Below are 17,901 nucleotides of genomic sequence, written 5' to 3'. Positions count from 1 at the left end.
GGACTCTGAATGCGAGTAGTTAATGCGAATTTCTGCATATGCAGACAGGAACAGCTTTCTGATTTTTGAAGATTCATAACAATTCATCATTAACGTAGCCCCAGTCAATTTAAAACTGATAGCACACTAACTTATTGATGTTTTAATGCTGTCTTGATGCAAAAACGTCACTCTGAAGAAGACCTAGTCTGTCTTTGAAGCTCAAAGGCAATGAGATTACAACAAATTTGGCTGTGCAACAGCCTTCAACCACTGCTTTCCCCTTGTGTGACTGTAGCATTAACAATATATTAAGATGTTTTGCTAAACCAAATCAGTAAGTTCCAGTTCCAGTAACCTCTGGAAAGGAGCCTTTGACTTTAGAATGGGAACTTACATGTTGGTGTGCTTTGCTGTCACACCTATCTTCATTCAACATGGATCCTAAACCTGTTCCATGTGTGTTAGTGTGTGTGGCCATGGCAGTGGCCATGGGGCGTTGTTTATTTACTGGGGCCGTGTCCCTGCTCCTGTCTTCCTCTGCGGTTCTGTTAGCCTCCCACTGTTCATTGAAATAACATCCAAATACCCCTGCAAGTGTGTATGTGTATGTGTGTGTGCAGATGGTTTGTGTCCCCTCTTTCCAGGCTATGACGCCTCCAAAAGGCATGTCTTCATGTGTGTAAGAAACAGATTTTTCCCCCTGTGATGTAACCAGAGAGTGCGCACAAGTCTAGAAACAGCCTTAAAGTTCAAACCAGGTTTTTAAAAAAAAACAAAAACAGCAGCATCACTCTGCCAGTTCCCCGTCCAGCTGTGCTGAGTCATGCGTTTGTGCTCTGAGAAGGCATCATCTCCACAGCATGCGTTAAACAGTCCTCTGTTGTTTTCTCCGTCCGGTCACAGATTTTTAGATGTGGGGGTTGACGCCACCGCCGGCGACGGAGTCTTTGATGATTGCATCCAGCTACTCATGCTCTCCAATGGCCTGCTGAAAATGTCGTGAGGTTGATCTGTTTGACCTTCAGATGCTTTGATGCAAGCCCTGCCAACTTCAGGACCTTTAAAGAAGAGGATTACTGCAGTGGTTTGAAGGGGTCAGTTTAGAAAAAACAAAACCCAAAAACTCGTTTATCCTGATGTATCTCTACGTGCATTTTTCTTTCTTATATTTTGTCCAGGCTTTTCCAGATTTTTTTTAGTTCCAAAAACAATTAATGGGATTGGAAAAATCCACAGAAGAGTGTTTTTCCCCCCCAAAAAACATTGCTCCTTGTATGATGGAGCTTTAGCAGAAGCTACCTAGAAGCCAACTCCCTCTAACTCTCTCTGGAAATTTAGCAAAGAAGCAATTTCCTCTGCAGAGTGCAGTACTTGCAGATGTTTGCCAGCACTGCATCCTCTTGGCCCATGATGTCCCTTTCGCCTCCCAGCTCACTGCTGGCAGCAATTTTCTTTGTGAAGTACAGACAATGCACAAAACCCCAGATTTTTGGGTGGAAGGGGAGTGATGAAGTGGCCTGTTTAGTGTTCCAGCCACTTGATTTAAAAGTCAATTAGGAAGACGCTCAGAGCCTTAAGTGATGAAATAAATCACGCTTATCCTTTTAGATTCCTCTATAGAAATATGACTTTATGAACAACAAGTGCCTGCATCTAATGCCTCCTTTTTTAGAGGTAAAAGCTTGAAATATAAAAAGAAAAAAAAACTGTAAGAACTTGACATTACCTTGAAAATGCAGGTACTACAACAAAAATGCCCATTGTGCACATTGGCACCTTTGAGAGGAATGGTGTCATGATTTAAAACGACGGCGGAAATGTGACCTCAGCGGAGACAACACAAACACGTAGCTGACCCTGTCGAAACTCCATCTTCTTAAATCTAAACATAGCGCGGTGAAGTGCTTTGAAGTGAGAGTGGGCACGAGCACTGAGGAGAACGGGAGATTTTTATCAGCTCGCAGACAGATCACACTCTGCAGTTTGCCCGTAGGCCACAGACGAGCTGTGGGGATAAAGACAGACACCAAATAAGTCCCTGTAGGCCTTTGCTGGCCCAGATGGAGAAGCGGGAGAGAGGGAGGGGGAAAAAAGAAAAGAAAAAAAAAATCACCCGGTTGCTGTGCAGCATTGGAATGAAGTGACTTAAAACAAAAAAAGAAGCGAGAGGGAAACGTGGAGCCTCAGGGATGCGCTGGAGAGACAAGGACAGAGGAGGAGTCGTCCGTGGATGGAATCACTCATTGTGACTTTGTAGGGAGAAAAGCGGGAGAAAGGTGTTATACGTGTGTGTGAGAATTCTTGATAGCAGCGGGTAGAAACATAATGCTGGAACGAGCTGTTCAACTCTTGTCTTTGTCTCCCAGGAGTGTGAACAGAAGTTCAGCCGGTGCTCGAGTCTGAGTCGGTGCGCTTCGGAGATGCTGGAACAGGGAGTGCTCATATGTGTACCAAGCAAGCAATGGCCAAGAAAGCGGACGATGTCAAACAATACACAACACCCGCTGACCTGCTCAGACTGTGAAATTTCAGAAAGAGCACCGAATGAGCATGCCGATTGTGCGAGGCCTAATGGGAATTTGGATAAACCAGAGCAAAGAAAAAGAGTTTTCCAACTTTTTTTTCCCATAATTATACAAGGTATGAGATATTACATAACCCACTCATTTATCTTGGATTAAGACCTAAAGGTAAGCCCTAATACAAACACAGGCATGGACATTTTGAGGGACAGAGAGGTGACGGCTAGGCTGCAAAGTGTTTGCTCGGCTTGGTGCCTTAAGAGGCATTTTTATTGCAATCATTGCATAATAACTATGATTTGCTGCAGTTAATTTCACAGGAAAAATCTTATTTTTCATTTGCATGCTACCATTTAACTGTGTGTCTGTGCATTGAACCCATATCTACTGATGCACCTTGCTAACCAATCTAGCTAGTGTTAGCTGTTGGACATCCTTTTTCCTGCTTGAAGCTTTAAGGTGGTGGTCCACAAACCAGAGTGTGATATAACATTGGCAGCATTCATCTTTTACATGCAGATTATGGGATGGAGAGATAATTGCTCCACAGTAGTCTTTTTTCCCCTTTGCTTTTGCAAGGGGATCACAATGGAAAATCAACAGCCTTTTTCAAGCTGATGTACTCTGTCAAAAAGCTAACATGCTAACATTTTGCAAGTACGTACTGTCCTCCCCTAATGTCCCCGTGACCTTCTGGGGGCTGGTAAAGATGACTTTTAACTGGAAACAGTTCAATTTTACTTGTTTGCAGAATATTCATGAATCACAATTTCCCGATAATTCCTTGTTCTGGAAGAGCTCATGGTATAAGTGCAACCGGCAATCACATTTGCATTGCAAACCAGTGAATTATCTCACCTCAGTGGAAAGGAATAAAACGATCTGACAAGGCTGAAAGCTGGACTAAATGGCTTGTAAGAAGGGGCAATCTCTGCAGCACATCCTTCCCTTTATAATTATCACATCAAGCCCTGCATTAACAAAGAACAGTCTCCTGTAAGCCTCGCCTCCCGAGTCATTTCTCCTCTGTCATTTCATCCTGTTCGGTCTGTTTTCCAGTAGCTGGGCACAGTAGCTTGTTCGATGTTATTCTGGGCTGCGTGATCCAAACACTAACTTGTGGTGGGGCCTGTGTAATTTTATGAGCCAGAATAGCAGCCTGGTCCACAGTTAGAGTTAGGGACCAACAGGCACTCTTTAATCAGCGCAGGGCTCAACTGTTGTACAGGATAAGACGGGCGTGTGTGTGTATAACAGAAAATCTAGAGTGTGTTTTACGTTTAAGGGTGCGAGAGTGATCTCAGAGGGGGTTAAAAGGAAACCAGGATGAGAAGACTGCATGTCTTGTAATTACTGAATTATGGGATTCTCCTCAAAAAGTTTTGTGTGTTCGCTGCCAGCCTGGATTTGGCTGCAGCCTCCTGCAGTGAAATGAACTCTGAAAACAGCTTCAGTCTGGCCAAAGCTGAGGTTTGCAGCCCTTTGATGATGATTGTGAGTGTGTGTGTGTGTTTGCCTGCTTATGCGTGTCTAGACTTGTTTCTTTTGCATGGTTGATTGTGAGCTGTGTGGGTTTTATGTGTTTGTGGCATGTTACCTCTTAAAAGTCGGTAATAAAATGTGACTGAGCGGGTGTTCATACATATGTGCATGTTGGCTTCTGTGCAGTTTATGCATTTGTTTCCTTAGTAATTATTGTGCAGTGCACTGTGATTAAATGTGTACACGTTCAGGAGGTTTATGCTCGGGATGGACCGATCTGACTGCACACTGAGATTTTGCCTTCAAGTATCCACCAGTACTGTGTACTGATCTGATTCTTGTGTTAAGCTAATATGCTGCACTGCTTACTCTGAAGAATCATTAATTTCTTTGGCATCACCGACAGGGTAAGGGAGTGTTCTGATGTGTAGTAGACACTTTTCAGGCTCTCCAGGTGCCAGCTAGAATGTTAAATGTTTAAATGTAAGAAGTGTCACTTATCTGGAAGTGTTGAACAGACCATAAGCTTTCTAGAGCAGTGTCCATTTAACAGATGAGACCAAAGTGGACATGTCTGGCTGTGATATCAGCATAAACACCTCACAGAAACTGTTAAGCATGGAGGTGGAGGGGTGATGATTTGGGTGCGTTTTGTAGCCAAACACTGCAGCAAATCTGCAACAGAATGGTTGAAAAAAGGAACGAATCCCAAAGCCCAGAGCTCAGCTTGATTGACAGCATAAAAAAAATCTGTATTTAAACAATTGCCCGGATGTGGTGGGGCCACAATTCCTCAATATGATGGGAGATACTGGTGAATTCACACAGAACATGATGAATCCATGTTATTACTGGTAACAGTGGTTCTACAAGCTGTTAGCTTAGCTTTTGCTGAATAAATACCGATGAGTTGTAATATGCCGTGTGTTGTTGGTCATTCAGGTTATATTTATTTACCTAATTTTAAACCTGGGAGGGACCACATCATTTTTTATTGCGTCCAGACTTCTTCTCTGTTTCCTCATTTTCACAGTGCAGGTGCAGGAACAGCACAAACTCACACACACATGCGCACACGCACAGGGCATATGCTAACCTGATTAACACTAACATTAGTCTAACATTAGTGCAGCCTCCTTCCGAGAAACACCCCCGGACCAGCTGCTCGCGCTCTCACTTGCTCACCTTCTCCAACATGCACAAACTAGCATCTCAGCCTCGTTCACCCTCTCTTTTCTTTACAAACCGACATTTCTAATATTTTACCTGAAATGTTTCTAATTAACTGACCAGTACAGAGCCGAGCAAGAAGGAGAGGCAGAGAGACTGCACGCATGGGATGAAAACAAAGCTTTGACAACCACACTGCCTCATGCATTACACAACCGCTCCCTTGTTCTGCTGAGCAAGGAGACTTCATTCCTAGCCTTCTATTAAAGTCCAGCTTTAAAAAAAGGGATGTGAAAATGAGGTTTATATATATATGTGTGTGTATTATTATTACTGAGAGGAAGAAAAGCCTCTGGACCTCTGAGTGGGCGGCTGTTGTGCGTGTTCGACTGACAGCTGAGACAGCAGGGGGGCAAAGACACATTATACTTTAGGTTACAAGCCAAGGAAATACAACAATTTGTCAGCAGCGTTATAGAAGACAGGACTTTAACCAGTGATTTATAAGCCTGGCGGCCAAAAAAAGCCTGAATTGACCCCCGTTGAGCTTAGACATCAGGAAATTAGTTTTTTTTCTTAACACAAAGACTATAGCAGTTAAACTGCAAGCCTGGAAAGGTTGGCAACAACCAGATATAAAGGTTAAAAGTGACTTTCAGCTGATGCTTAACTGATGTCAGTCGATCTATGTTCACTAATTATAGTAAGCTACATTATCCCTTGCTGTATATGTGCAACGTTAATGGTTTGTTGCTCTCATAGAAAACTGTGGTCGGAATTCCAGGACGATCCCTATTAAAACTCGAAACTGACTGTTCCTGGTTCACTTTTCCACTCAAGAGCCTTTTCTTTTGTTTTGTTTTTTAAAATAAGGATCATTTTGAATAAGGAGTTGGTGAGAAAATGCTCACACAAGAGGTTTTTTTAATCTAAATTAATTTTGTGGGTTTTTTCTGGGTTGTTGGTCGGCTGGAGGCCAGCGCCACCATCAGCCTGACAGAACGACCGTGTTTACCGCTTTATTCCAAATGAAATGTTTTGATTGGCCATAAGCCAAAATGTATACGCTCTCTGTCATTTATTTTTATTTCTTCCCTTTACGCAGTGATTTTCCTCTCAGAAGGAGAACATGACAAATCATTTCCAAAACAAATCCGTGTGCTGTGGCAGGAAAACGCACTGAAATATGAATTTAGAGGAACTTCCGAGCATTAATGCATCCCTAATGGAAAATTTAGAGATGGAGTAAAGATAAAGCTCAAGGACACTACAGCAGGGCGGATGCTTGTTTAAATCTCTAACAACTAAGACCGCGCAGGCTACACTTTACACTGTCAAACCATCGTTTCTTCATTCTCCTCTTTAGCTCAAATTCTTTAGTCTTTTATGTCAATGCCTCCATGTGTCTGTCAGTTCCTCTATCCCATCTGTCTCCTCGTCGTGCCAATCCAGACCCTCCTATTAGATGTCCTATTTTTCATCCTTCCCATTTTCCCCCTAAGGAGCTTCTTTAAGCCTCTCTGACTCTGCTCTGCAGCTTTGTCATGTTCTTAGTTTTAGTTCCTTTTTGTTTTTCATAAAAATAAAAAAGTTCTCTCTTGCGCCGTCACTTCCCTGCTGCCACTCTCCTCCTCCTCTCACATCCTCTCCCTCATTCATTTGCTCCCTCGGGCCTCCTTCCCCCTTGTGTGTTTAGAAGCAGGTTTCTGCAGGCCTTCATCACAGCGTCTCCAGCAGCAGGCGAACAGCGGGACGAGTGAGAGAGCGGGCCAGAGTTGTTCATAGCACAGGGTGTGCGGTAAGAGCGTGCGCTTGTCAGGTGAAAGCTGTGATGGACAGTGAGTGAGGCACAGTGGGAGCCTCCAGTAAATAAACTACACATCAGCCCACAGATACAGAACCTGCAGATACAGTTGCAAGTCTGTTAACGCAACACTTTGACAACTGCCATTGACTTTATTTCTTAGAACGAGGTGCTTTTTCTCCCCCCTAAAAGTAAGCTTTTAGATCATCTCACTGGTGAAGATCATTAGGACTATGGGCACAAAAACCACTGGGGGCTTGTGCCTGTGGGCATGAAGAGGCCCTCGCACATCACCAGCGCCTGAATGCGTGTGCGCACACGTCCACGAACGAGTGTGTGCGCGCGCAAGTGTGTGTGTACGCCATCTATCACCGTGACAGGCTGGTGCGTGTTTACTTAATGATGTGGGGGTTTATTTATGAAGTGATGGCCGACGTGTGGGAGGGAGAGGGAAAAGTGAGAGAGGGGGAGAGATTGAGACAGCCTGAGGATGTGACATTAAAATATCATCAAGGTGATGGATGTCCGTGCACACAACATTAGAGAGAAGTACAAAAACAAAAAAAAGAAAAAAGCAGCTGCGCAATGGATGACAAGTCGTATCTGGACTTGTGCGAGCGTTTTTCCGTGTGTGTTTCATAATGACTCCGAGTGTGTAGTCGCGAGTGTGGTTTTCGGGGACTTCTGTGTTCATTAAGGTGTCACATGTGCTGCCGCTGTTGTTTATGATTCACAGGGTAACGAGTTGAAGATAAGATGCACGAGTTCCTGCGTACGTGTATGGGTGTGTGCGCCTCCTGTATGTGTGCCCGTGTGTCTTTGTTAGACTGGGCAAACAGGATTCTGGCACGCTGCGTTACCATTCATTTTGGCATGGTCACATACACTATAATGTACATTTCCATTATAATAAACCTGACAGAGAGAAAAAAGACACTGAGGTGAATAAGCGGTCTGGGTCAGTGCACCAGCTGTAGACTTTGTAGGACATCCAAAAAGAACCACTAGGGGGCAAACAAATAGGCCAAAAGGGAGAACGAGTGAGGACAAAAAGAGAGAACTAGACATGGACTGGCTTTTGTACTCAAACACTCAAAGTGCTTTAGACTACAAACCACTTTTCCATTCACTTAAACACTGGAGCCACCAAGCGTCTCATATTTTATCATCTGGCATTTTAAAAGTTTCCCGTAAAATGTTTTTAAATAAACCCCCATCATCTCATGTTTCATGATTTTTGTCAAAAAAGGTTTTTCCATCATGGTGTGAATTATGGCGTGTGTGCAGAGGATGTGCGCACATATAGATATGACGAAAACCGGGCGTGTTGCTGGCTGTGTGGAACAGACGGACAACCATAGCTGAGCTAATCAGAGAGTCCAGAGTGTGGAGAACTAATCCGAGCAAATCTAGAGCTGACCGATGCACTTTCACTGTTCTACTTTTATAGTAATGAATTTCTTAAAATGAGTTTCTCGTTTTGATGTAGCCAACTGTGCGGTTACATTTATAATGTCGGCAACGAGCTGCTCAAACTGTTACACAGTGAGCGCTCTGTTTTTATACCCTCTTATCATACCAGTTATCCAGCATTCATTTTTAACTAATTTAATAATGTTCTTCTTCTTCCATAAGTTTTTCATTATTCAGACGTGCTTGTGACTGTGTTGCTTGTTTATTAGCGACATGTACGACATACTTTAAATTGGAATCATCTGTAAAACCAATAAAACCCCTAAAACTGAAGATACTGAAACCAAATGCTGTGAGGTGACAGTCCTTAACAATGCATGGCAATGTCGAGCAAGAAAGAACGAGAGCAAACGAGAAGGAAACAAGATAGGAAATTGGAGGATAATCAAAGTAAAATGACTAAAATACAAGTGCAACAACCATGTCATTTACCTCCACCCTAAAACAATCAGACAAAAAGAGTGTTGAAACCAACCCAAACACACCCGAAGATCCGATCCAACATTAGGCCGCTTAAACTGAGTTGTTACACAAGCTGAAGTAGGACTTTCACAGTCTCGTGCTAGAAAGCTCAAGTCTCACCACATCACAAAACTGAATGTCACACAACACAGTCAGAGCTTTACGCCAAAATCCACTTGAATATTAGATCATTAGATTATGATGTCATCAGTGGTGTCGTAGCAACAAGCGGAGTCAACAAATTTATAAGCCCATGTGCAGCGCGGCGAGTTAAGCTGATATATTATTGCCTTTATCGAACTATAATAAACAACCATGTCAAGAGAAGTCTCTGCAACAGCTGACTGATCTTACAGAACAAAGAAGTCTAAAAAAAGAAACTTCTCGTGTACTTTTGTGGCTTAATTGGCCATCAAGACATTAAAGGGAGCCTATCATTAGCATACGGAGAAAACAGAGAGAGTGGGGACAGTGTGATTGGCATAATTACAAGTGTGACCTATCCACAGACAGGGAACATGGAGGACGGGTCAAATTAGAGACAGATAGACAGACAGGAACACAGAGGAAGCAGGGTTGGAGGAAAGAAATGAGAAAGCGACACGAAGCCCTTTTTGAAGACCAGATTTAACCGCATGGGCGTGCTCACATATACACACAAAGGCAGTGACACAGACCCGCGCGATGAACTCCACCTCTAAACCGTGCACGCTGGGAAAAACTACAATAAACAAAGACACGAATAGATATTGTAACCATAGTCTTTGATTCCTGCTTTTGTTTATGTCCGTTTAGGTTAGTGTGGTACCCAGACACACTCACACAGACACACTTATCTTCTCTTTCTAACACACACACAGCTGACAGAAGGAGATGTGTGCTCCTGGCCTTGTGCGGAGAGCTTGGAAAGCCTTTTTAACCATTCAAGGCTGCAGAAAAGGGCCGAGTATAAAAGAGCAGCGTGGCATGGTAGAAGTGGTGGCAACTAAAAGGCTGATAAAACAAGGCCATTGTAAGCGAGTGAGTGCCACGCTCAAGCGCTCTGTATTTATGCTCGCCCCATACCATCGAGAGAGAAAGTAAGGTAAGAAGGTGAATGTGCAGCAATATCCTGAAGGGGGAGGGGTGGGGGTTCTGAGATAGCATGGAACTGCAATAGCGGTGTATGGCAATAATGTATCAACACAGGGACACCAAATATTGATATTTTATTATTAATTATTTAGTTATTATTCCGGGAACTGAGCAGACTCATCATCTCAACCAAAAAACTACCCAACGCTGGACGCGGTTAGCTTGACAAAGCTTACGCCTAATTCAGAGCAAGCTAACGGCTCAGTCACACAACTAATGATAGGACAGCGAGCTCCCTACAGCTACTGAAATAAACAAAGAAATAAAACTAAACTGGTGGCTGGACGGTGATTGTAATTTATTTCATGTTCTGTGAACAATCGCAACTCGTGGTGACTGAATGGCTGCCCAGACTTTCAGGGTGTTGCACACTTTTGACCACAAGGTGATTGCACAGGTTGCAACCTTTCTGCAAACAGTTGCAGCCGGACTTGGAATGACTGCCATCACTCTCAGAGACGTTGTCCAAAGTTTTAAAATAATTGCAGTCAAATTTATAAATACAGACTTTGTCAATGAGAACAACTCGAGAGAACTCGACTCAGCTGGCTTTAGTAATATTACTATAGAACCGGACGGTGCTGAGTGCAAATGTAATAGCTGACATCGTATTGTGAGATGTCTGGTGATTCCCACTTCATATATCCCGATGATCACATGACATAAGGACTGCTGATCAACTTTTTTCAGCTCCCGAAAGTGAACAACACAAACACAACAGGGCTTAATTATGTCTTACACTTGTCTCATGCTGGTATTTTAAAGTGGAGGATAATTCTTTTGTTTTCTCAAAACAGTGAATTTAGATTTAGATTTAAAATAAAAGAGATTTGTACAAAATGAAACTTAAAGCGGTTACTGAGGTGTTCTCTGGAGTAGATTAAATCAAGTCCCATAAACTAATGGGAATACATTATTGTCTTTACTCGATAATTTAGTCTACTTTGGATAATCTTACATCTCTAACAGAACATTTCCATTGGCCAAACACACCGTCTCTGTGATTGTACTGAAGTTTGGTTAATTATTAAACCAAAGAGTATTATGTTAAGTTTTTCACCTTTACTGGATACTGAATTATATTACAGATTGGACGAGCGATGCAGGGGAAGAGCAGTGACTGAAGCAGAAACCCGCTCCTCTGGGGGAGGTACCTGTTTGACATGCGCTCTAACCACTCAGCCATCAAACATAACCTGTGTGCCACAAAAAGAAAAGGAGGAAAATCAGAGAGCAGAAGTTTCATGAGCAAACAGAAGCAACTTCAGTGCAAAGGAGAGGTTAAAGCAGAGTGCAGGAAATCTGTGCAAACAGCCGTACGTCTGAGTGCGAGGAAAGGGGTTTCTGATAGATCTGAACTTGAAAGAAAGAAATATAAGAACTAAGCACTCAAGCAATATACTCCATAAAAGCTTAATCGATGTCTGTGAATGTAGTTATATATCATCATGTTATGAATCAAAATATCCTGCCAATATCTTCTTTTTTTATGTTCCCACTAGAATTTCCTTGATGTTTTCCTGTGTCTATTCGCACTACGTGTGTGTGTGTGCTGGTAAGTGCAGTGTTTCATTATCAGTCTCCTCAGGGGAGAAAGCCACTGCTGGTTTCTGCTGTGGACACCGCTGTCTTCTTTTTGGGTAAAAAAAACAACAAACTGATCAGAGGTTGCACCTCATGCTTGCTGCACTTTAATTGCATCAGAGTTTGGGTACCGACTGAGTCACGGTGATCCGAGGCAGAAACACATGCTGCATAGGGATGCGTAATGAGTGACAAAGCCCCTCGGGCCTCAGAGACAGCTACTGTGGCGTGTGTCTGAGAGTGCCTAATGAAGACTGGTTCACGGGGCTTCATTGCTCAATAGACACAGACTACAACAAGTGAGGACGTGAACGCGGCGGGAGGCCGGTTGTATCAGACGATTTTGTTGCGGCGATGCGGTCAGTAAATCCATATTTCCCAGATGCCTCTGCTTCTCTCCTCGCGTTACCTAATGAAAGCCAAATCTCGCTCAGTGGAAATGCCGTGGCGAGATTCGGCGATTCTGATTTGGATCAAAGTGTGATTTTCTGCATCTTTGGGCTTGCTATTAAAAAAATCCCTTTTTAAAATGCTTTATAAATGGCTATTGATTTCCATGGCGAGTATGCCGAGTTTAGGAGTGTACAGAGGTAAATGAAATGATTCCTCAGGCCGGATCAATACAGGTTCAGGGACATTTAGCAGTGCAGTCTGGTTGGGAGAGGCAACAATCAGGGATTTCAGGCCTTTGTAGAACAGAAAAGGGGGGGTGAGGGGTGGAGAGAAGGAAAAGCAATAGGAAACAAAAGAAAGAGATAAAGCGGAGCTAAAAGAAAGGTGGGATGGAAATGTCACCAGTCTAATAGATCTCTCCATATACCAAATGAAGAGGAAAGCGGGCAGCTCCTCGATGGCACACAGGCCCCTCAAATGTTAACAAGAAGCTGAAATCAGCCTGAGAACAACACACGGGAAAACACAGTGGTCTCTCAGGAGTGCTTTGGAAAGAAGCACACACTGACATACACTCTTCATTTCACCATCTTTTAAACTGGTGTCCAGTTTAAACCAACTACAACACCCCCAAAAAAAGCACGCACACTCACCCGGTTTGGATCATACTCCAGGATTCGGCGCCGTGCGGCGTCTAGCTCCTCGTAACCCGGGGCGGCTCGGGCTTGCGTGTACTCCCTGCGCATTCCATGGAGACGCTGATCACTGCAGAGACGAGCACAACAGGAAGGGTTAATAATCGCAAACACACACTATTATGGAGAGAAGCAACAAAAAAAAAACTAAACAAAATAAGACAAAAAATAAATAAATCTTTTTTTTTTTAAATCTCCTTTGCAGGATGAAGAGCCGAGCATCCAACACAGGTGGGAATTCAGAAGTGAAGCAAGAAGGCAGGTGGAACATATTCAGCTTAATCTTTTGTTAAAGCCGCCGATGTTCTTTGGCTTCATGATGACAAGCCCTGACTGCACAGGAAGACTGACGGGCAAGACAGAAAATATCCACAAAGACATCAGTGCCTCTGTTGAACTTTCTTCAGCTGACAGATAAAACCGCAGCGGAGAGAAACGGAGCTGAAACATTTCACGTTTTTTGTCTTTTCACTCTGATGTCACAAAGAGCAACGAGGTGCCATCCCGGATTCAGATACAGACAAATCAACCACCCAAAAGGTGAGGCCGAACCCGACCTAGAGGTCACCAAAAGGCAAAAAACAAAAAAGAAGAATACATAGGCCCCACAAAAGTGCAAGCGACTGCCAGCGAGGAGATATGAACGAGACAGAATGGGGACAAAACTTAAAGAGAAACATCATCATGCTCACTGGACCTTAATGCCAGATAAGCCTCACACACCTGGCACTACAGAGTCGGGCGCACACAAACAAGCGTGAGGACGCGCGCACACCAAAGGCAACAGACGGTTTGCGCCTGAGCGAGCACAATCCTTCGGGATGTGCTACCAAAGTGCGACACAGTGCTGTCGTTTATCTGTGTTTACTGGCTGCAGCGGGAACGGGTATCTAATATTGACACTGATATGCAGTTCGTTTGCCATTTCTATGTCCTCGGGAGATACACGCCTTGAGAAGGTGTTCAAACTCGGGAGGGAAAAACAGAATAGGAAGAGCAACTTTCCTTCAAAACCACCCCACACATCTGTAAAACTCGAATGCCCTCAGCAGCCTCGCGAGGCCAACCTTTTTGTCCGACAAAACTCCCACGCACCCTTTATTACACGTGTGTAACGCCGTCTAATGGTCTGACCTCCAGGCAGACCATTAGACCAAACCCGAGCAAAGGAGAGAGGGAGAGTGCGCGCGAGAGGCAGAGGTTCATTAGTGAAGTACATAGATTACGTGTTTAAGTCTCTCTTGTGACCCTGCCTTTAATTAGAAAATCAGGCTGAGACACGTGTGTGTGTGTGTGTGTGTGTGTGTGTGTGTGTGTGTGTGTACACCAAATATCTGTAATGTACAAATGGGTGATTGATCCTTATAATTTGGTATGCGGGACACACAGTGACAATGTGATTGTGCCTGGGTATACATGTCTTCAACTTAAGGGGGAGAGAAAGCCGAGTCTCTCTCTCTCACACACACACATTCTCGTTTTGATATCGCAGTGAGGACATCTAATTGACATAATGCTTTCGCTAGCCGCTTACCCTAACCCTAACCATCAAAAATGAATACCTAATCCTAACCCTCAGCCTAAAATTAACCATAACCTAACTGTAACACTGACACTAAAACCACATTTTAAGTCTCAAAAATGCCTTCAAACTCGTGACGACCGGCACTTGTGTCCTCATAAGTGATGTTTGGTCCTCACAAGTATGGTAACATTCCAATTTTTGGTCCCCACAAAGATGCCTAAACAGACACACACACACACACACTCCCGTGTCAGTATGTTGGTGTGCACACTGTTGTTGTCGTTGTTCTGTGCGCGCGTGCGTCCTCTGCCAACGAGTCCCTGTCAACGGGCGCAAAACTCGATCCTAACTTGCTGCCATGAGGAAAAGAACTTTCCGAAAGTTTCCGTGCTGTTATGAAACGCCAGCGCAGATGCTTCCGTTTTATGAAGATGGATATCGGAGGCGGCATTACTCCCAGTACCGCACTAATTGTTGCTTCTTCAGATTGGTTTAATGGCTGGTTTCAATGCACAGTTAATCAATACTCATCTCAGTTTCCCCCCCAAGTGTCCCACAGACAACCTTGCTATTAAGATATTCACACTTCATCTCTTGCATTTTTCTTTTTATTCACTTACTGCTAGCTTTTTAGTAGTCTTACCCTCTGCCGCCCATCACGCAAACACACAAACAAACAGACCCGTGGAGAATAAATGCACACGGCCAAGTTAAGACTTTTTTTTTTCCCTTTTCATGCCACCCCTCTTCTAGCGATCCCATTAGCCAATCCCTGGGCCCGTAATTAGGCCTGCCATTTTGATTGAGCGTGCGTGTCGCTCTCCAAATGAAACAACACTGTAATTATCTCATTATGCTGCGGCCTCCATCACTGACAACGCCAAATATTATCATATTAATGGCTGAAGACAGACGCTGATTCTGGATAAAACATTAGATGAGGGTGGATGGGTGGGGGGGGTGCAGGAGAGGCTGGAGGTTTGCGAAGTAGCGGTTTGATGGGCTGACAATTCGAGCAGGCTGCTTTCCAAACAGTGAAAGAAGAGGTTCAGAGGGATTAATGAGTGGCTGTACACTCACGCACATTTGCTTGTCCTGTCCTATATACGTGTGTTAAAAGAGACGGACAGGTAAGCTACCCCGTTGTCATCAGCAGCTAATAACTGCTGCAGTCTGCCGGCCCGAGGCCAGAGCCATTCAGCTCAGTTGTTCTAAGCCTTAGCGAGCACAGTTTTTCTCTAATGTGACACAGGACTGTTAATGACATCAAGGCACTGAAATGAGTTACCCTCCAGTTGAGAAACAGGGCTGGCATTCCTCAGATTTGAAGTAATCTGGGAAAACCTTTTATGAACTTTTCTATTATTTATGGCTTAATTAGAGAAGCAACACTGCGACTGTGGTTATTTGAAAAGTCACTCAGCCTCGCCCATCATGTACTGTTGCCTAGCATTACTCAAATGACTTCGACTGCCTTTTTTCTTACAAAGAAAGAAAGAAAGGAAAGGAAACTGAAGAAACATTCCCAAATTAAATTTGGCCCTTGAAGCTTGAGTCCTTGTGAAGTGCTGCTCCACACCCAGTGCTCCTGCTACATTTGGATCCCATCCTGGAAGTCCTGATCTGACCACACGGACGTTTATGATTTCACAGCTGCTGTGAGCTCTCTGTGCTGCTACAACATAGACCGAATGGCAGTCTTCAGTGGAAAAGCCTGCACTCTCCTGAGGCAAGGTTCATAATAACACAACAAGCATGAATATCATTTTTCTGACATTCAAAGTGTCAGACTGTCACTGGGGAGTTCTACTGTAACATCCTAAAAGAGCAGAGAGAACATTTGGCTCACAGTGCCTTCATTCTCTTTTCTAACATGAAATTTAAATCATAGGGTCTCTGTTTAAACGGGGACTTCTATGGAGCGATCCACGAGGAACCTTAGCAGCAGTGCAAAAAATCATAAGCAGACAAAAAATGAAGAATGGTGGCCAACTTTAAGGTTGACTTTAAATTTACATAGGTACATTTGCAGAAACAATTTTCGGAACCGGGGATGGGTCCACCGAGGGCTGCGGCTTGATCCACGTAAGTCCTGGTCCATGTGGCTTGTTCAGGCTAAGCCTACTGTACCCCTAGCCACCAGGCACTCTTCCCAGATCTGGCTCCAGATTGGGGTCTCAATCCAGGTAAGGTACAGTGGGGCAAAAAAGTATTTAGTCAGCCACCGATTGTGCAAGTTCCCCCACTTAAAATGATGACAGAGGTCAGTAATTTGCACCAGAGGTACACTTCAACTGTGAGAGACAGAATGTGAAAAAAAAATCCATGAATTCACATGGTAGGATTTGTAAAGAATTTATTCGTAAATCAGGGTGGAAAATAAGTATTTGGTCACCTCAAACAAGGAAAATCTCTGGCTCTCACAGACCTGTAACGTCTTCTGTAAGAAGCTTTTCTGTCCCCCACTCGTTACCTGTATGAATGGCACCTGTTTGAACTCATCATCTGTATAAAAGACACCTGTCCACAAACAATGTCATGTGGTCAGATGAAACCAAAGTAGAACTTTTTGGTATAAACTCAACTCGTCGTGTTTGGAGGAAGAAGAATACTGAGTTGCATCCCAAGAACACCATACCTACTGTGAAGCATGGGGGTGGAAACATCATGCTATGGGGCTGTTTTTCTGCCAAGGGGACAGGACGACTGATCCGTGTTAAGGACAGAATGAATGGGGCCATGTATCGTGAGATTTTGAGCCAAAACCTCCTTCCATCAGTGAGAACTTTGAAGATGAAACGAGGCTGGGTCTTCCAACATGACAATGATCCAAAACACACCGCCCGGGCAACAAAGGAGTGGCTCCGTAAGAAGCATTTGAAAGTCCTGGAGTGGCCTAGCCAGTCTCCAGACCTCAACCCCATAGAAAATCTGTGGTGGGAGTTGAAAGTCCGTGTTGCTCGGCGACAGCCCCAAAACATCACTGCTCTCGAGAAGATCTGCATGGAGGAATGGGCCAAAATACCAGCTACTGTGTGTGCAAACCTGGTAAAGACCTATAGTAAACGTTTGACCTCTGTTATTGCCAACAAAGGTTATGTTACAAAGTATTGAGTTGTATTTTTGTTATTGACCAAATACTTATTTTCCACCCTGATTTACGAATAAATTCTTTACAAATCCTACCATGTGGATTCATGGATTTTTTTTTCCACATTCTGTCTCTCACAGTTGAAGTGTACCTCTGGTGCAAATTACTGACCTCTGTCATCATTTTAAGTGGGGGAACTTGCACAATCGGTGGCTGACTAAATACTTTTTTGCCCCACTGTAACAAAAGCCCATGATCATCTACTTCACAGGACTCCTCTTTCTGAAAGCTCTGTCATTTGGAAGGGGCCCAGTAGACCTGCTACTCCTACACATTAGAAGAAGGCAGTTGTGGTGGTTTGGGCACCACGATGCCTCCTGATTGCCTCCAAGGGGAGCTTCAACTGCTAGGAGACCCCGCACCAGAGCCAGGATACACTGGAGAGATTATGTGAACACCTTGATGGTCTCTAGAAAAAGTGGGGGAGGTGGTGAAAGAGAAAGGAGGTGTGGGCATTCTTGTTTAAACTGCTGGTCCTATGACCCACACCCAGAAAAGTGGCAGAAATAAGTCGGTTGGTTGGT

At 43.9% G+C, this 17,901-nt stretch overlaps 1 protein-coding gene across 3 annotated transcripts in view; it reads right to left on the bottom strand.

The window, feature by feature from the left end:
• Positions 1-17,901, bottom strand: part of pard3ba (par-3 family cell polarity regulator beta a) — a 206,833-nt gene that overhangs the window by 28,828 nt on the left and 160,104 nt on the right. For all 3 annotated transcript variants that reach the window (XM_026157796.2, XM_026157797.2, XM_080296899.1), the window contains one exon: positions 12,660-12,771. In XM_026157796.2, the coding sequence (XP_026013581.2) occupies positions 12,660-12,771 (112 nt within the window). The remainder of the gene's footprint in view (positions 1-12,659; positions 12,772-17,901) is intronic.

This window comes from Astatotilapia calliptera, chromosome 23, assembly GCF_964374335.1.
Source record: "Astatotilapia calliptera chromosome 23, fAstCal68.1, whole genome shotgun sequence".
In the NCBI taxonomy this organism is placed as follows: Eukaryota; Metazoa; Chordata; class Actinopteri; order Cichliformes; family Cichlidae; genus Astatotilapia; species Astatotilapia calliptera.
The sequence above is the reverse complement of the archived record's forward strand: the minus strand, read 5'-3'. Positions and strand labels throughout refer to the sequence as shown.